We start from the raw sequence: 19,137 nt of genomic DNA, 5'->3' as shown, positions 1-19,137 counted from the left end.
AATCAGAGCGCAGCTTTGCCTCCGTAACGGCGCGAATGTGAGACGTCATCAGTGAGCGTCCACCGCGGTAGGGAAGCTGGTTTCTTAGACACCGTCGTGAGAGGAGGGAAGAGGTGAGTGTGCTGGAGACGAGGGACGGGCAGGAGGCCGGATTCTTGGTTCTGGGGGAGGAAGTGTGGAAGGAGAAAGGCGGGCCTTCATAGACTGACTCCCCAAAGAGCTTATATGGTCCTACAGTGTCACGGCTCTGGGGAGATGGCAGGAGCAAAAATTGTTCCTTGCCCTCTTAGCGCTTTGCCTGGTGCCTGGGGAGACAGGCTTAACCAGGTAATTGCTTAAATAATCACAAATGCGTGAAGCGCCTTAGGGTGCACACAGGGCGTGCGGGGGGGTGTGTCACTAAGCAACCTATGTAGTCTGGAGCGGGGTGCATGGGTCAGGGAGCTGGAATAAGAGACGAGACTGAAGGCTGAGGAGCTGTTGAGCCAGGAAGAAGGGAGGGGAAGAAGTTGGTAAGCGAAAGGTGGGTGAGAAGGACCCGTGGGCAAGGGGGATGGTGGCGGAGGTGCGGCTGGAGAGCTTGGCCCGAATCAGGCGAGGTCATCGTGCCTACTGCGTGCCAGGGGCTGCGCTGGGCGTTGGGGATAGTGAGCAATGACCAAAACGGACGTGGTCCCTCTTCTCACAGAAATTTCAGCTTAATGAGGGGGATGGGCATTAAACAAATGTTAGAAATACAGAGAATCTTAAGTGTTGAGGCAAACTTAGTGGCTCATAGGGTGTATAATGGCGGGATAGGATCTAGTCTAGGGGTCAGAGAAGATCCGTGCTGCAGAAAGTAATGTTTATGCCCCTACCTGAGGGACAAAGAAAATAGTACATTCAGAGACCTGGAGAAAGGGGACCATAATGTGGGTATAAGGATTAGGTAAAATTGTTCATTCGTTCACTTACCAAATATTTCTTGAATACCTACTGTGTGCTAGACAATGGTGGGGATATAGCAGTGAACAGACAGATATCGTCCCTAGTTTTGTTTATAGTTTACTGGGGAAACAGAGGAGAGAGGATATGAAGAGACACTAGAGTCTTATATATGGGGAGTGGGTTATGTTCTGTAAAGAAAGGAAGAGTTCCTCTATTCAGAGAAAATGAGAGTGAGGGGAGTTTTAGAGAAAGGCGTGTGTGCCATAATATAGGTGCATTTACAAGGAAAAGTGGTGTCTCATAAAGGGAAATGACTATAAAGGGGACGTTGCATCTTAGGGAGAGAGAAGGATGTGAGTGGAGACTGATCTCACAGAGACAACTGGACATCAGGAGTCTCAAACCAGCAGCTCAAGGGCCCTGTCTGTCCTGTAGTCTGTTTGGTTTGGTCTGTGCTATGGTGATTTGTTTTGTTTTTTATTTAAATTATCCATTTAAATAATAAAACTTTCAAACCGAGAGATTCCACATAAAAATCTGAATTTCTTACTTCTCATGAAAAAGATGAGAAAACCTGGCAACAGGGAGCCCACGTTCCCCCAGCAAGGCGTGCCTGAGGCCGAGCACTGGCTCCTCCTTTACACTGGGCCTCAGTCTCAAGTTCTCCAGGCGCCACTCCTCCCTATCGCCCAGTCCTCGATGCCTCACTCACTTATGTCTCCCTGTTACTCTGTGTGGGCAGTGGAGTTGGCAGCCTCTGCTTTTGTACTTTAGAGGAGCATGGTGTAGAAGGGAAGGGAACGAGGAAGGGGATTTGTTTTATGGAGAGAGGAGAGGAACAGGAAGAGGGAGCGGTTTCTTATTGGAAAAAAAAAGAAAGAAAGCAGTGGGGAGGACAGAGTGGTGGGGGTTGTACCTTGTTGAGTAGTGCTTCCCAACCTTTGCCACTTCAAGGGACTCACAGAAAATGCTAATATTTGTACAGCGCCTGGGGTAGATGAGGAGGCTGCTCGTGGCCAGAGGTGATTGGCCTGGGAGCATGAGACATTTTAGGACCCACCTGGTTGCCCTGATGGCTGCGGAGATCAGTATTTTAGGATGTCTGTCGCCCATTTGGGGCCCAACAATTGGGGAGAAGGGGTCTCTGTTACAGAGAAAAAAAGGATATGAGGAGAGGTCGCACCTCATCAAGGGGAGGCTGTATCTTTTAAGTCTCAGCGAGGTGGTGGCCTGAGGCACGTGCTGTGTCTTGTCCAGTGAAGTGGGTGCGAGAAGGGTAGGTGATGTGAGCGATGACGAGAGCATCTGGTTCTGGGAGGTTGGTTCACGGATTAACTCAGCAGGTCTTTATTGAGCACCTGTTGTGTGCCAGGCACAGTTAGGAGCTGGAGAACAAAGCAAATGAAAATGCCTGTCCTTGTGGAGCCTGCATGCTCGTGGGGTTGATCAGGAAGGACCAGGCCTCTGGGGGAGAAGCCCCTCCTGGTAACGAGGGGAAACCCTGCTCTCCCTCCCCACAGGCCTCGGGATGTCTCTGGCAGACGAGCTCCTGGCTGACCTTGAGGAGGCGGCAGAAGAGGAGGAAGGAGGAAGCTATGGGGAGGAAGAAGAGGAGCCAGCGATCGAGGATGTGCAGGAGGAGACACAGCTGGATCTTTCCGGGGATTCGGTCAAGAGCATTGCCAAGCTGTGGGACAGCAAGATGGTGAGCGGGCTGTAAATAGAAGCTCCCAAGAGGGGTGACATGAGGAGGAAATGGCTCTTCTTCCTGAAGAGTCCTAGGTTCTAACTCCCCTCTCCTTCCCGAACAGTTTGCTGAGATCATGATGAAGATTGAGGAGTATATCAGCAAGCAAGCCAAAGCCTCGGAAGGTACCTTCTCCCCCACCTCGCTCTCACCCACCCTCGCTGTTCTCCATCTAGGCCCCTGGGGTCTTTACTGCTGTAGCTTTGAAAGTTGAGTCTGTCTCCCTCTCAGCCTTTTCCAGAGCAGTATTCTCAATTATTAAAACCTCTTCTCACTTCCAACTTTGGGGAACGTTGGGTGTTCTCTTGAATATTCAGACCAGCTCCAAGAAGATGAGCCTGTTACCACCCCTTCTCTTGTCAAGGTGGGGCTCTCGAATGGAATTGTCAGCAGCAGGAAGCCGCGGGAGGTTGTCGGGCACAGGGGTGGTGTAGTCAGAGCACAGTGTCAGGGAGCCCCGCTCCTTCCTTCCTTTCCTTAAAGTTTTCCTGAGGCACCCTGGGGGCCAGGCCAGTGTGGGGTCAGCCGAGGTCCCTGCTCGCAGAATGCGTGGGGTCTGGCAGAGCAGACAGGCCAGGTCCCAGACAGTTGTTGGTGGGCGGTGCCTGCTGGGATGGAGGGAGCTCAGGACACTCTGGAGCCACAGGAGGGTGGGCTGACCCTGCCTCGGGGGTCAGGGAAGCACCAATACCTGAACTGGACTTTGAAGCATAAATACACACACCAGGCCAAGAACTGGGGCACATGTGCCTGGGGAAAGAGAGCTGCCTGTGCAAAGCCTCGAACATCTGGGGTGACAGGGAGGCCGAAGAAGGTGCCAGATCTGGCAGGGTCTCAAATGTCAGGCCGGGGAACGTCTCGATCCAGAGAGCCATGGGGAGCCATAGAAGTGACATTTCCTGACGTTGGGCCAGGCTCAGGGACTGAGTCAGACCCAGTCACACCCCGTGTCTGGGGGGGAAGGTGGGCACAAAACGTCTCAAAACTGGGTGTCAGTCATGCCTGATGGACGTGGCAGGAGTGCCACGGACCACAGGGGAGACCTCGGACCCTCCTGGAAGGTGAGGGAGGACTCCTAGATGCCCCCTGAGTCTTCAGGACGTAGAGGGATTTGAGGATCAGGGTTAAGAATATGGACTCAGGTCAGATCTCAGGGCTGCCGTTTGCTGGCTCTGTGACATCAGGCCATGTCCCTCCGTTTCTTTCTCTGCAAAATTGGTCTAATTTAACACCTGCCTCTCTGGGCGATGTGGATAAAGTAAGTTAATACCTGTAAGACACTTAGATCTGATGCACGGTAAGTCCTGCATGTGTCAGCCACTGTGAAAATACTAATACTAAAGCTGCACGTGAAAATACTATCACCATTGTCTTTATTATTATTATTATTATTAAAGTCTGAAGAGGAGTTTTCTAGAAGCAGATGTGAGGAAGGGACACACCAGGGAGAGGGAACAGCACGTGCAAAGGCCAAGAGAAGTGCAGCAGCCCCAAGTGTTCAGGGCACTGTAATCAGTCCTTTGTGGCTGGAATGTAATAAGACAGGGGTGGTGACAAGACGATGGGACTTGGGAGGTGGAGAGGCCAGGCTGTGGATCTGGTGAGTCATCACATATCCATGGAGCAACTCCGATGTGCCAGGCACCATTCTGGGCACCAGGGGTGCAGCCACGGGAAACAGACACCGTACTTGTCCTCACAGGGCTTCCAGGAGGCCTCGAACGTCAGTCTGGGCCATTAGCCTCAGGGACATGGGAGCCCCAGGAGGGTTTAGTGCCAGGGCAAGATGAGGTCAAGTCTAGACTGGCCTGGAGGACAGCCTGCAGGGGGAGAGGCGGGAGGTTTGCAGACACGTAAGCCCCTCCCTTTGTTAATTCTTCAGCCGCCTCCCCAGTCTCCCCCAGCTGTGGGGCCCGGGAGGCGGGTGCTTAGACACACTCACACTAGGCTGTTTCTCACCCGCACAGTGATGGGGCCAGTGGAGGCGGCCCCTGAATACCGGGTCATCGTGGACGCCAACAACCTAACTGTGGAGATCGAGAACGAGCTGAGTGAGTGCTGGAGAGGGCAAGTGGACATGGCCCTGCCTGGCGTCCGTCACACCCTCCTCCCATCCCCCAGAGAGGGACAGGCAGGATCCTGGGCTACCCTCCCCACTGGCCTTTCCCAGCGTCTTGCCCCAGGCCTCTCGTGTTAGCTGGAATCCATGTCCAGATGCTGTAACAGAGTGGCTTAAATAAGAAGGAAGTGTAGGGCCGGCCCCGTGGCTTAGTGGTTAGGTGCGCGCACTCCGCTGCTGGCGGCCCGGGTTCGGAACCCCGGGCCCGCGCCAACACACCGCTTCTCCGGCCGTGGTGAGGCCACGTCCCACATACAGCAACTAGAGGGATGTGCAACTATGACATGCAGCTATCTGCTGGGGCTTTGGGGAAAAAAAGGAGGATTGGAGGTGGATGATAGCTAAGAGCCAGTCTTCCTCAGCAAAAAGAGGAGGATTAGCATGGATGTTAGCTCAAGGCTGATCTTCCTCAAAAAAAAAAAAAAAAAAAAAGAAGGAAGTGTAGTTTCCTCTCATGTGAAAGTCTGACGAGGAGTCCAGGCCTGGTGTAGCAGCCTCTAGTGCCCAGGCTCTTTCTGTCTTGTTGATCTGCCACCTGTTTCATGGTGCAAGGTGACTGCCCACCTCCAGCCATCACCTCCACATCCCACCAGCAAAACGGGGGAGAGAAGAGGAGGGCACAGGTCTCTTCTTTAAGGGGGTGACCTGAAGGTTGCACATGTCACTTCGGCTCACATCGTAGAGACCAGGACTACTCCTGTGGCCTCACCCAGGAGTAAGGGCAGCCAGGAAACATAGCCCGTATGCTGGGTGTCTGTGAGCCCAACTAACGCTGCGGGGTTCGGTTACTAAAGGAAAAAGGAGAAATGGATGTTGGGGCCAGCGGTCTGCCTGCGCCTCCTCGGACATTCCCCCTCTGTCCTCCTCAGACATCATCCATAAGTTCATCCGGGATAAGTACTCGAAGCGATTCCCCGAGTTGGAGTCCCTGGTCCCCAACGCGCTGGATTACATCCGCACGGTCAAGGCAAGTGGAGACAAGTGGGGGCTCGGCAAGAACTGAGGCTTCTCAACGCCACTAGTGCAGAGGGGGCAGGGCCCTGCTCTCGGACCCCAGGTCTAAGGGGAGAGGCTTCCTTTGCTCAGCTTTTGGCCGGAGATGGGATGGGCAGAGGGAGCAGATGAATGAACTGGAGTGAGCAATGCTGGAGGCCCCAGCTGCCTTCCTCACCCTCTCGGGGTCTACAGATACTGGAGTGGGGTCTGCCCAGCGCAGGAGGGATGGAGCCTGGAAATAACATCCTCAGGGCTGCTCCCCGCACCCGCTACTCCCTGCTTTCCCCAGAGTGGGTCTCCATAGAGGGGCCTGGAGCTTGTTGAGGCCAAGGGAGCAGGGGAGGGAGATGAGGGGGGTGCCCCACTGCCCTGACCAGCACTTCTCCAGTGGTGGTCAGAGCAGGTGGTATTTGAGTCGATCTGAAGGCTGACGAAGGGGCAGCCACGCAGAGATTTGGGAGAAGTCCTATTTGCTGAGACCCCGAGGCCGTGATGAGCCCTGGTGTGTTTAGGGAACGAGAAAGGAAGGAGTGAGGAGGCAAAGTGGAGGAGGTGGATCACATCTGACCTCTAAGGTGTTGAGTCTTATGGGAAAGCCAGGAGGGTTGGGCACAAGTGAAGGCAGACACCAGCGAGGAGGCTCCTGTGAGTCCAGGAGAAGGTGAGGCGGCAGCAGGGGACATCCGTGCAGGGAAGCCACGTGGTCAGCAGGCCTGTGGGGACAGCGGGTCCTCCCTGGGTGGTCATTCTGCTCGGGTCCATTTCCAGATCAGCCACCGCAGGGCAGGCGGTGCTGGCGCTTTGAGCAGTGGGGTTCTTGGAGCTGGGAGCAGGCAGGAAGCACCCTGCATGCAGACCCCAGCTTTCCCAGCTTCCCCAGAAGAGCCTTGAGTGGGTGCAGGATCAAGAGAGAGGCTGGAGCCTTCCTGGGTCCTGTGCCTCACATCTCCTGCCTTCTCGCCCACAGGAGCTGGGCAACAGCCTGGACAAGTGCAAGAATAATGAGAACCTGCAGCAGATCCTGACCAACGCCACCATCATGGTCGTCAGCGTCACCGCCTCCACCACCCAGGGGTGCGTACATGGCGGGGAGAGCGCACCACGGCCCACCTCAGGCCAAGCTAACAGCAGATGACGATCTCAGGGTCCCAGTGACACAGGTGTCAGTCTCAGGAGGAGAGTTCATTTCAATTCCACACCTATTTGACAAGTGCCTCCTGCAAGCCAGGCACCATACTGGGCTCAGGGGTCCTCAGTCACTGAGGAAGCCAGCCTTCCCCCCAGGAGCCTGTAGTCTTGAAGGGTGAGGCAGAGGGCGAGCCCGTAATTACAAGTGTTTGTCTCTGGTGTGTCATCCCTTCACTAGAGTGAAAGCATCTGTGAAGGCAGGGACTTTGTCTTGGCTCCCTTGCTCCCCACCTGCCCCTCTGGCTTCTGTGCCCTGCCTAAGAAAAGCAAACATCTTTAAACCCCAGAGCAGAGTCCTGTGAGATGGAGACTTCCCACAGGCTGGCATCCTGTTCATTGAACAAACATTGACAGAGCACTGGGCACTGTTCTGAGGACGGGGTTTACAGAACTTAGCAAAGCAGAGGGGGCCGCGCCCTGCCAGAGCTCCTGTCTGGGAGGAAGCAGGTATGGGCACAGGTCAAAGGCTGAGTGTTGGGATGCAGAGGGGGCACCGAGTGGCATGGGGCACAGAGGAGGGGCACCTACCTGGAGTAGGTCAGGGTGGCTTCCAGGAGGAGGTGACAACTCAGCCTCAGGCAGGGACTAAGCTCTCTAGTGGGAGAACAAGTAGGCCCTTAGCTTGCCACGGCCAAGGGGTGACCTTGAGTACGTCAGCCTCAGTGACGGGGCCCCTTCAGTGGGCTCCATAATCCCTCCCCTGTGACCGAGTGAGGGAAGGGGACATGGCTTGGGTTTGGAATGCAGGAGACTTGACCGGTTGCGGGCTCTGCGGCCTCGGGCCAGTCCCCTTCTCCCTCTGGCCCTCAGGTCCCCTCTGTAAAATGGTGATGATAACAGTTGGCCTTTTTTGTGCTTTGATCCAGCAAGTCCTTACGCAGCACCTTCTGTGTGCCAGGGACGTGCTGGGCATGCCACCGAGAATGACAGGCACGGTGCCCTCTCCTGGGGCTGGGGCTGGCCGTCCAGCGCAGGAAGTAGACGTGAAAGGGAGAGGCTGTAAATAGGCACGGTTGGTCTCGGCTGGTGACAGTGCTCTGAGGGAAACCACTGGGCGCTGGCAAGGCTGAGACCTGAAGGCTGAGGAGGAGCTGCCGCGGGGGGCTCAGGGGAGAGCGTTGCAGGGAGAGAGAACACGTGTGAAGGCCCTGGTGATGCTGGAGACCAGAACGGGCAAGACAAGGCCCCGGCCAGGCCGGCAAGGGTGGTGCCACCCGAGAACTACGATTCAGCCGCCCTTGCTTCCAGGCCTCGTGCAGATGGGACTTGTGATTGTCCTGAATCTGCACACACGCACATGTGCACACACGTACACGCAGGTGCACACACGTCTGGGAACACGGCGGCTCCCACGCCAGTCAGACAGGATACCAGGAGGGGCCAGAGTCAGTCCCAGCCACGTCCCCACCCCCGCAGGCAGCAGCTGTCGGAGGAGGAGCTGGAACGGCTGGAGGAGGCCTGCGACATGGCGCTGGAGCTGAACGCCTCCAAGCACCGCATCTACGAGTACGTGGAGTCCCGGATGTCCTTCATTGCGCCCAACCTCTCCATCATCATTGGGGCGTCCACGGCCGCCAAGATCATGGGTGAGACCCCGGGGCCGGGGCGGAGGGGCACTCCGGGCAGTGACGGTCCAGGGTCTGCGGGCAGCCGTGCAACCTTGGGGAAGTCACGTCTCTTTCCTATAAAATGGGAGATTTGGTCCCAGGGCCCAAGTACCCCGTCCCCCTTGGCCTCTCCCTGTCAAATCTCCGGAGATCCCAGAGGTCAGCCAGCCTGCTTTTCTCACAGACCCTGAGGAAGGATGACAGCCCTGACCTGGTCAGTGCCTGAGTCCCGGCAGAGCTGAGGCCAGCCAGCTGTAAAGGAAGGAGGTGGCGGGGCTGGCGGAGACGCCAGTGCTCCTCGGCCAGAACGTCCCCACAGCTCCCAGCTCTGCAACGGACCCTCTGGCTGCCTAGCAATAATCAAGTGGGCTCTTTGAGCCTCGGTGTTCTCTGGAAGATGGGAACGCTAGTCCTGGCAGTGTGTTAGGATGGAAGGGTGCCTCCCCTCCTCCCCAGGGGCTCCCTGCAGTCTCTGAGCACCCCCTTGGGCTCTTAGCCCCTTCAACTGAGAAACACTTCTGGGGGGGAGTTGGGTAAAGCAGCTATATTAGTCAACTAGGTCACTGTAACAAAGTACCATGGACTGGGGGCTTCAACAACTGAGATTTATTCTCTCACAGTCCTGGAGGCCGGAAGTCCAAGATTGAGGTGTTGGCAGGTTGGTTCCTTCTGAGGCCTCCCTCCTGGCTTGCACATGGCTGTCTCCTCCCTGTGTCCCCACGTGTTCTTCCGTCTGTGTCTTAATCTTGTCTCCTTATACGGCCACCAGTCAGATTGGACCAGGGCCCATCCTATGATGTTATTTTACCCCAATCCCCTCTTTAAAGGCCCTGTGTCTAGATACTGTCACATTCTGAGCTACGGGGGATTAGGACTCCAGCGTATGAAGTTTGGGGGACACAGTTAATCGTATCTGCCAAGTCTCTTTGGCTCTATCAGCCACCACGGTCGCAGGTTTCAGAGATTACACAAGGGTCTATGCAAGGCCGCTCTTCTGCTCCCTTGTTGGTTAGACATCTGTGTTGGAGGCTTGTTTTAAAGATTTGTTGGTCTGATGAGACAGTTTACCTAATCCTTATGAACACCCAGCACAGGGCCTGGCACCCAGCAGACGCCATGAGAGGTAGAAGTATTTACGCATAGCTCCTCCTGCCCTCCCCTGTGCCTGCAGACAGACTCATGGGAACCCAGGGGTGTTCACACCCAGGCCCTCTTGTTATGGCACTCCTGGTGAGGTGAAAGCTGTTCTAAAACACACAGGTCATGATCCCCAGCGCAGGGGCTATGCGGCTTTGCAGACTCTGGGGTCAGGTTCCTGTTGGGCGACTTGCTCACTGTGCACCCTCGGGCAGGTTGCTTCGCCTCTCTGAGCATCCTCTGAATCACCATCTGAAATGAGACATGGCCTTCCCTGGCAGGGCCACATCAGGGATCCAACCAGAAACTCATGTAAAGGTGCGCGGCACACAGTGAGCCCCCAAACAAATGCCCCGTGTTTTTTCTGACCTCCTCCCCGCTCCCTCCCTCCCTCCCACTGCAGGGGTGGCCGGAGGCCTGACCAACCTCTCCAAGATGCCCGCCTGCAACATCATGCTGCTCGGGGCCCAGCGCAAGACGCTGTCTGGCTTCTCGTCCACCTCCGTGCTGCCCCACACCGGCTACATCTACCACAGCGACATCGTGCAGTCCCTGCCCCCGGTGAGCCCCCTCCACCCCGCGTGGTCACCCTCAGCCCCCAGCTCCCCGAGGATGGAGCCTGCTGCTGTGCTGGAAATAGCCTTGTCTCAGAGGGCCGTGTGAGCCTGAGCGGATTGCCCCTCCACTTCTCAGTTCCCGTTGGTCACAGCTGAGGACAGTGGTCAGGAGCCTGGAGGACGGGGTTGCACGGGGCATAAGAACGAGGGTGCTGGAGCAGATGCTCCGGGGTTGGGATTCTGGCAGCACCACGGCAGTTGGGTGACCTCAGGCAAGAAGCATGCGCTCTGTGCCTCGGTCTGCCCATCCGTAACCTGGGGAGAACAGAACTCATCCACCCGAAACACTTACAAGTCCGGCCTCATATCTAACAAGGGCTGTGTTTCCCTATGAGTCTGGGGGTTCCCAAAACCACCCTCAGGTGTAGTAACCCACTAGACGGACTCAGAACTCACTGAGAGCTGATCCCCTCGGAGTGATGGTTTATCACAGCAAGGGGACCCAGAGTAACATCAGCCAAGGGAGGACGCGCGAGGGGCAGGGTCCGGAAATACCAAACATGGCCCTGCCAGTTGTCCTGTCCCCATGGAGTCCGGACACGTTACTCTCCTGGCATCCACACGTGACGGTGCATAGAGAATCGCCAGCCGGGGAAGCCCAGCCGGCTCTTGCTGTTCAGAGTCTTTATTGGGGCTCGGTTATGTAGACGTGGCTAGGTGGCCCAGGTGGCTGATCTCAGTCTCCAGGTTGATTGAGAACCCCCAACCCAAAGACCCCACCCTAAATCACATGGTTACTGTCTGACCCCAGGCCAACAAAGGTCACCGCCCAGGAGCCGAGGGCCAAGGTCAGAACTCTTAGGGCAAGGTTAAATTCTTCGCTACATGTAGCTGCTGCTCATTTTAGTAGTAGTAGTGGTAGTAGTGGTAGTACTAGTAGTAGCAGGAGGAGTAGGAGGAGGAGGAGTAGGAGGAGGAGGAGTAGTTGAGAGTTGTGGCTGTGGGTTTTACATGTACCATCTTGGTGTTTCCCAGAACATGAGCCACCTTCCTTTTGTGGCACATAACACGATTTTCAGTCACACACAGGTGGATATTTTCTATTTTAATCATAACATATTTATTTTTAGTATTTGATAGTCTTTCGTCTGTAGTAGTACAATTAAGTTGTTTATGCAAACCGTTTGGTTTAAGTTTTTTGAAAGTAAGTTAACAGAAAACGTTGACGATGATAATTCACTACTAGACCACGTTATCACAGGAATGCACAGCAGGAACACTGAGATGCTGGCAGGCAGGAATCGAGATGGTGTGGCTGGAGTTGTGGAAACGCTCAGCCTCAGTGATCACCGACTCCTCACAGTGACCCCGCCTCCCTTTCCATCACTCCAGGATCTCCGACGGAAAGCGGCCCGGCTGGTGGCCGCCAAGTGCACGCTGGCAGCCCGTGTGGACAGTTTCCACGAGAGCACGGAGGGGAAGGTGAGGGACGGCTGGGTGTCCCTGTGGGTCTGTGGTCTGTCCAAGGGAGAGCCATCGTCAGGGGACCCACTACCCATGAGCTCTGTCCTAACAGGGCGGGGGCGGGTGTGTCTGTCTGTGGGCCCACCAAGGTCAGCCTTCCTCTCACCTGCTGTGTCAGTTTCCTGTCACTGCTGCTATAACAAATTACCACAAACCTAGTGGCTTAAAGCAACAGAGGTGTATCATCTTACAGTTCTGTAGGTCAGAAGTCCAAAATGGGTTTACTGGGTTAAAATCAAGGTGTTGGCAGAGTTCATTCCTTCTGGAGGCTCCAGGAGAAGATCTGTTCCCTTGCCTTTCCCAGCTTCTAGAGGCACCTCCGTCCCTTGGCTTGTGCCCCCTTCCTCCGTTTGCAAAGCCAGCAGTGTAGCATCTCCCGTCTCTCTCTGACTCTGCTTCTGTCTTCACATCTCCTTGTCTGACTCTTTGAAGGACCTGGCGATGACACTGGGCCCACATTGATAATCTAAGATGCTTTCCGCATCTCAGGAGCCTTAACCTAACCACATCTGCAGAGTCACTTTTGTCATGTCGGGTGACATATTCACAGGGACCAGAGATTCGGATGTGGACACCTGGGGGGAGGGGGCATTATTTTGCCTGCTGTACTGGGATCTGTCCCCTCTACCAGCCCTTGTTGTCATTCAAGTGACATTGTTAACCTCGGCCTTCCTCAGCTGACCTATTCCGTGACAGTAGATATGTTTTCTGTCCTGTGTATTGTTGTCGGAGCACCCAGCCTGGCACAGTGTTCAGGGCTTCAGTTTCTCTCCCCTTCTCTCTAGATGCTGGGGGTACAGCAGTGAACAGCACAGATAAAAGCCCTGCCTCTGGGGCATTTACATTCTAGTTGGGGGCAGGGCGAGGAGACAGTAGCAGGTAAATCCGTAGTGTGTCCAGTGGTGCTGAGTAAATAAATGCTAAGAAGAGAAATGAAGGGCATTTGAGTGGCAAGGGAGGTTAACCTCAGGGAGGGCTTCTGTGAGGAGGTGAGGCTGTAACGTGGACCTGAGTGGAGTTAGCAAATCATGTGGGTTCCCGGGGGAAGAGTGTCCCAGGCAGAGGGAACAGTCAGTGCAAAGGCCCTGAGGCAGTGAGAGTGCAGAGTGAAGAGTGCAGTGAGCCTGGGAAGAGGAGGCTGGTGGGACGGGGGCAGATCATGTAGAGCCTTGTGCACCCTGGAGAGAACTTGGCTTTAGCGGAGGTGCTGAGAAAGGGGCTGATTTAGGGTCTTTTCTGAAGGCAGAGCCTGGTGGGATTTGCAGGGTGAGAGAAACAACAGAGTCGAGGCTGACCGACTCCTAGCCGTCCCCAGTTACTGACCTGTGGAGAGCTAGGGCGGAAGGTTGAGGGGGAGCAGGAGTTCTGTTTGCCCTGTTGCATTTGAGGGGCTGTTCACATCCACGTAAGGGACAGTTGTCTGTGGGGTGCAGCGTTCCAAGGATAGTCTGAGCCCGAGATACAAGTCTGGGGTCATCAGGTCGCAGGTGGATCTTAAACCTGGAGAGCCAAGAGCAGATGGGACCCTCAGGGCCCGGGTACAGGGGAGGCCCCAGGAGGAAGGAGTGAGCCCCAGGCTAGGTGCTCTGCTCAGACAGATGGACGGACCGACGGACAGACAGGCGAGGCCTGGGTGGCTGCCCACGGGAGCAGCTGCAGCACCTCCCCTCGCCCCTCTCTAGGTGGGCTACGAGCTGAAGGATGAGATCGAGCGCAAGTTCGACAAGTGGCAGGAGCCGCCGCCCGTGAAGCAGGTGAAGCCGCTGCCCGCACCCCTCGACGGGCAGCGCAAGAAGCGAGGCGGCCGCAGGTGGGGCCCAGAGGGCCAGCAGGGGCGGGCAGGGGAGGGAAGAGGCTCGCACCCGCGCAGCTGACCCCCGTGTGCCCCTGCCCCCCGTCCCCAGGTACCGCAAGATGAAGGAGCGCCTGGGGCTGACGGAGATTCGGAAGCAGGCCAACCGCATGAGCTTCGGAGAGGTCAGGCTGGGGTCCCCCAGCTGTGGAAGCTTGGGGGTCCTCTCCCTCACCAAGCCCTGCCCCTCTGTCTCCTGCTGCATTCTTTCCTCTCCATCCTATGGCTGTAGCTCTGGCTCGGATATGGGCACCAGCCCAGCCTCCTCCCTGGTCCCCTGGCCTCCAGTCTCCCTCGCCCCATCCAGTCAGCGCCAAAGGGATCTACCCAGCACTCTGTGCCAGCTCCCCTCGCCCTGCAGCTCCCCATCAACCCAGGCTCCTGCCAGGGCACCCGAGGCAGGTCAGGAACGGGCCCCGGCAGGCCTCCCTGGCTCGTCCCTCCCCACTGCCCTTCCCACATTCTGCTCTGCTGTACTGCCCTTCCCCAGGCCTCACCCTGCCAGTCTCTCATCCAAGCAGCGTCCTACTAGTCCTGCAAGAACTAGCTCAAATGCCATTTCATCCATGAAACCTGTTAGAGTTCTTTTTTTTTTTTTTTTGTGAGGAAGATCAGCCCTGAGCTAACATCCACGCCAATCCTCCTCTTTTTGCTGAGGAAGACGGGCCCTGAGCTAACATCTGTGCCGATCTTCCTCCACTTTATATGGGATGCCACCACAGCATGGCCTGACAAGTGGTGCGTCGGTGCGCGCCCGGGATCTGAACCTGGGCCGCCAGCAGTGGAACGCGTGCGCTTAACTGCTACGCCACGGGGCCGGCCCTAGAGTTCTTGACCACACACACACACAGTCAGCTCAGGGAGCAGTAGTCGGACCTGACTCCTGGCCAGGTCCCCAGCATCACCCGGTGCACAGGCAGCCCCGGGGTACCTCAGTAGGTACCTGAGTAGGTGTCCACAGGCCCAGCTGATGGGGTGAACGCCTGGGCTTCTAGCCGATCAAGGGGCTGACTCCAGCACGCCTTCCCCTCCCCCCAGATCGAGGAGGATGCCTACCAGGAGGACCTGGGCTTCAGCCTGGGCCACCTGGGCAAGTCGGGCAGTGGGCGTGTGCGGCAGACACAGGTGAACGAGGCCACCAAAGCCAGGATCTCCAAGACGCTGCAGGTACGGGTGGGGCCCGCGTGGGCTGGGGGTGAGGTGGACACAGGTAGGAGAGCCCAGGTCATAGCTCGGATCTCTCCTCCCCTCCCCGCCCCACAGCGTACCCTGCAGAAGCAGAGCGTGGTATACGGCGGGAAGTCCACCATCCGCGACCGCTCCTCGGGGACCGCCTCCAGCGTGGCCTTCACCCCGCTCCAGGTACCTGCCCGGACCCCGTGCCCCACTGCAGTCCAGGGGCCCAGTTCCAGGCCAGCTCTGCTCCCAGCCCTCTGAGTGGGCCTGGGAAAGCCCCTTCCCTTCCCTGGGCTTCCGCTTCTTCACCTACGAAACAGGTGCACGACAGAGCCCCTCACAGGTCTATCACGGACCGCACCTCGATGAGGCCCCTAAAGGGTGTAGCACGGTTCCTGGTACCCAGTGAGGTGGGCAGGGACAGGCGGGAAACAGTCGTAGCCACGAGCACCAGCTGGCTTTAGAATTGGGCTGGGACTGTGTCCAAGTGACCAGGTCCTCTCCATGACCTTGAGCGGGCTCAGCCCCTCCCTGAGGCCCCAGTTCCTCGCTTTCCAAATCAGATCATGGCTGCGGCAAACTCCAACCCCATGCAAGGAAGCTTACAGTTAGGTGGGCTGGGAAGTCGAGGTCCCAGCCCAGCCACCACTGCACAGGATGGAGCGAGGACACAACTCACTGTGTCTGTCTGCCTCGGTTTACTCACCCACAAAATGGGGCGAGTGTGTCCCGTGGTATCATGAGGAATAACTGAGCGCATGAGTCCGTCAGCAGGAACTGAGTGCCTGCTGAGTTCTGAGCACTGTTGTAGGTGCTGGGGATGAAGCCACTTACGAGAGACAGTAAATCTCGTCTTCATCGAGCTCATGGGGCACAGGGGACAGATAAATAAGTGAGGTACATAGGGAGCTGGAAGGTAGAAGTGCCGAGGAGGAAGGAAGGGAGATAAGGAGCCACCAGGGAAGGCCTCAGCAAGATGAGAATTACTGCTTTTAAGATATTTAGAACAGGGCCAGCCATGTGTTGGCCCCCAGAGCTGGTCATTATGTCATCGGTGGGGTTGGTGTGATTTGCTGGTAAAACGGGCTCAGTTTCCTTACTCAGAAACCAAACAGAGTCAGGTGTTCTCGAATGTTATTGTTTTTAAAATCACCTAGGGACCTCATTCAAAATTCTGATGCCCGGGTCCTCCCCTCTGCCCTCCCCGCAGACCCACCAAGTCAGAATCTCCCAAGGTGGGGGAGATTTGGGGACTGGAAACCTATTCTCACGCCCGCCCAGGGCCTGAGGACCATTGAGACGGGCCAGTGGGGATTTCAAGCTTCTCTTACTGGGTGGGGGCGGCTGTATTAGGGGCCAGGCCAATGTGTCCCCACCCCATCATCTCCTCTCCCTCACCTGCCCAGGGCCTGGAGATTGTGAACCCACAAGCAGCCGAGAAGAAGGTGGCCGAGGCCAACCAGAAGTATTTCTCCAGCATGGCCGAGTTCCTCAAGGTCAAGGGCGAGAAGAGCGGCATCATGTCGACCTGAGGGGCCACAAGCTGGGCAGCTGCCCGCTAACAGGACACAGGGCCCTGCCCTTCTGAAGGGGCCGGGTCAGGGCTGGGGGGTTCTGGCAGGGACAGCCACCCTGCCGTCGGCCCAGAGCCGAGACGGTCCAGGAAGGCACGGGAGGAGGCCTGGCCCAGCCCCCCAGCACCGGGGTCGCCGCCCCACTTGGGGGCAGAGCATCTTCATCACGCCTCGTCTTTTTTATTTTAACTGGGAAAGGAGATACTTTTGGAAAAAGTGCAATTAAAAGCATATTATCAGGATCTGTCCTTGCGGGGTGATTGTCGAACACCTGGGCAGTTGGAGGATGAGAGCTGCCAGGTTTTGGGGACAGAGCTTGTGTTCTCTATCCAGGTAGTAACTGGGCCCAGCCCCGGCCGGTCCTGTCACTCCCTCATCACGGGATCCCAGGAGGAGAAGAGCCCTCTCCGTCACCACACTCCTCGGAGAACATCAGTCATTGACACCCAAGCAATGTGGCTGCTGAAAGCCCCAGCCTTCCACACAGGTGATGCCTGAGTGGCCGTGGCATCTTAGGCGAGTGGCCTCCCCTTCCCAGGCCTCACACTTACACCACAAGGCGCCTGTGAGGATGTGAAAGATGCCCAGGAGGCACTTAGCATGGGGCTCACCGTCAGGGCCGGGGACTGGGCACTGTCGTTATTTCTGTCTGGTGTTTGCTAAGTACCCCCCCGGCCCCCTGCTGTGACAAGCCCTGACTAGGGTGGGCAGCCAGGCTCCCTGCCCTGGTGGGGACTCATTGCTGTAAAAGATCCTGCCAGGTAAGCGAGAGGAGCCCCTAATATGTCTTGGAACTGGGGTCAGCCAAGGCCTCCTTCCCTTTGGCTGAGAGGTGCAGGCTGAGGGGCATGTGGCCTGCCAACAGCTGGGGGAGAGGCCATCTGGCAGGGGAACAGCGTGGGCAGTCTCCTTGCATGCAGGAGAATTAAGGAGGGGCTAATTAAGGAAGAGTACCACCAGGGGCCCCATCTACCCTGTCTGTGCTCAGAGCTGGGCTTCATCGTGACACCAAGGAAGAAGCCCTGTGAGGGCTTGGCTGTGAGGTCAGTGCTTCTCTTAGTTACCCAGAGGTGGATGCACAAAGAACCAGCCCTGTGGGAGGGCCATTCCTCCTGTCTCTGCCCCTCTCGCACTGTCTCCAGGTCACGCTTTCTCCCTGGCTCTCTCTCTGGCTTGCTGTCTGAGATCTGCTTATGTCTCTTCCTCTCTCTGGGTCTCTCCTTGTCACAACTCGGGGCTCCAGGGCTCCGTTTGTGTCTCTGGAGCCCAGTCCCTCCCTCAGCTGCTCTCTGAGTCTGTCTTCTCCCTCACATCAAAGAGTCTGCACACCTGGCAGGTTCTTTCTGACGGCCCAGTTACCCCAGGTCACATAACTGTTTCCCCAAATTTACCCCTGAGCCTTTAGATCAGCCCTGTTTAAAAGTGACAGCCTTTGGGGGCCGGCCTGGTGGGGCAAGCAGTTAAGTGCGCGCGCTCCACTGCGGCGGCCCGGGGTTCACAGGTTCGGATCCCGGGTGTGCACCAACGCACTGCTTGGTAAGCCATGCTGTGGCGGCGTCCCATATAAAGTGGAGGAAGATGGGCATGGATGTTAGCCCAGGGCCAGTCTTCCTCAGCAAAAAAAGAGGAGGATTGACAGATGTTAGCACAGGGCTGATCTCCTCACCTAAAAAAAAAGTGACAGCCTTTGCTGATCTCTGCTTATGGGTCTGCGGGGAAGGGCCATCTGTCCACAATGCTTCAGAATCCGCATCTCCCCTGGCCAGAGTGAATCTAATGGGGGTATGGGGACCTCAGGAAAGAATCTGCAGCACCTGGCCCTGCAGTCCTGCACACTCTTAGAATAGAGATCCTCAAAGTTTAATATGCTTCAGAATTACCTGGAAGGCTTGTTAAAACGTATTGAAGGGCCCAGAGTTTCTGATTCAGTTGGTCTGTGGCAGGGCCTAGAAATGTGCATTTCTAACAAGTTCCCAGGTGATGTGTTTGCTGCCGATCCCGGGACCACACTTTGAGAGGCACTGCTCTAGAAAATTCTCTATATCAGATTAGCTACATCTTGGAATCATCTCAGGAGTGTGAACAATTACTGATGTCTGGTTCTCATCCCCGGAAGTTCTGATTTCGTTGGTCTAGGGTAAGGCCTGAGTATCTGAATGGTTTTTAAAGGCGCCCCCCCTCCACCCTCGCCCGCCCCGTGATTCTAATGTACGGCCAAGTTTGAGAACCTTGCTGCTCAAAGTGCGAACTGTGGACCATCAGCACCTCCTGGGAACTTGTTAGAAGAGCAGAATCTGAGACCTCCTGAATGAGAATCTGCGTTTCAACAAATCTCCAAGTGATTCCTGAGAAGCCTGAGAGGCACTGCCCCATCCAGGGACCACACTTCGAATAGCAAGGCTCTAGATAATAACTCTCACGCTAATGAGCACAGGGGTCACCCAGGAAGCCTAGCTGCTAGACCCCTGGGCTTCATGCACTGGTCTGTGAGGACCTGAGAACATGGCCTTTTTACAAGCATTCTTCCCTCTCTGGCCACAGGCGATTCTGATGCCGTTCTCACTGTTATCTCCCTTGGAGTTATCTGACTTTCCTCCACCTAGAGGAGATGGGCAGATCTGGCTTCCCATCTTGGCTGTGTGACCCTGGGCAAATGCCTCGTGGTTCACGAAAGCACCAATGCCTAGCAAGCCTTAACCACAAGTCATTCCCGCATTCGTTGATTTATTCATT

The 19,137-nt window shown here is 56.3% G+C and overlaps 1 protein-coding gene across 1 annotated transcript; it reads left to right on the top strand.

Moving 5' to 3' along the window:
• Nucleotides 1-43: 43 nt before the first annotated feature.
• Nucleotides 44-16,646, top strand: PRPF31 (pre-mRNA processing factor 31). The gene is made up of 14 exons (XM_004439051.3): nt 44-113; nt 2,448-2,632; nt 2,739-2,799; nt 4,642-4,725; nt 5,663-5,760; nt 6,757-6,863; nt 8,394-8,563; nt 10,125-10,282; nt 11,671-11,760; nt 13,485-13,612; nt 13,707-13,779; nt 14,693-14,821; nt 14,918-15,016; nt 16,237-16,646. The coding sequence occupies exons 2-14, from the start codon at nt 2,456-2,458 to the stop codon at nt 16,360-16,362; spliced, it is 1,500 nt and encodes a 499-aa protein (XP_004439108.1). The 5' UTR covers nt 44-113; nt 2,448-2,455; the 3' UTR covers nt 16,363-16,646.
• Nucleotides 16,647-19,137: the final 2,491 nt, after the last annotated feature.

Source organism: Ceratotherium simum, chromosome 33, assembly GCF_057802395.1.
Source record: "Ceratotherium simum simum isolate JZ-2026a chromosome 33, ASM5780239v1, whole genome shotgun sequence".
In the NCBI taxonomy this organism is placed as follows: domain Eukaryota; kingdom Metazoa; phylum Chordata; class Mammalia; order Perissodactyla; family Rhinocerotidae; genus Ceratotherium; species Ceratotherium simum.
The sequence above is the reverse complement of the archived record's forward strand: the minus strand, read 5'-3'. Positions and strand labels throughout refer to the sequence as shown.

What these genes read in the sequence shown, in the direction of transcription:
- PRPF31 (XM_004439051.3), top strand. Translation starts at nt 2,456, where the DNA reads ATGTCTCTGGCAGACGAGCTCCTGGCTGACCTTGAGGAGGCGGCAGAA. An exon ending in ACGAGAGCACGGAGGGGAAG is followed by an intron (nt 11,761 to 13,484) that starts GTGAGGGACGGC and finishes GCCCCTCTCTAG; the next exon opens with GTGGGCTACGAGCTGAAGGA. An exon ending in TGGCCTTCACCCCGCTCCAG is followed by an intron (nt 15,017 to 16,236) that starts GTACCTGCCCGG and finishes TCACCTGCCCAG; the next exon opens with GGCCTGGAGATTGTGAACCC.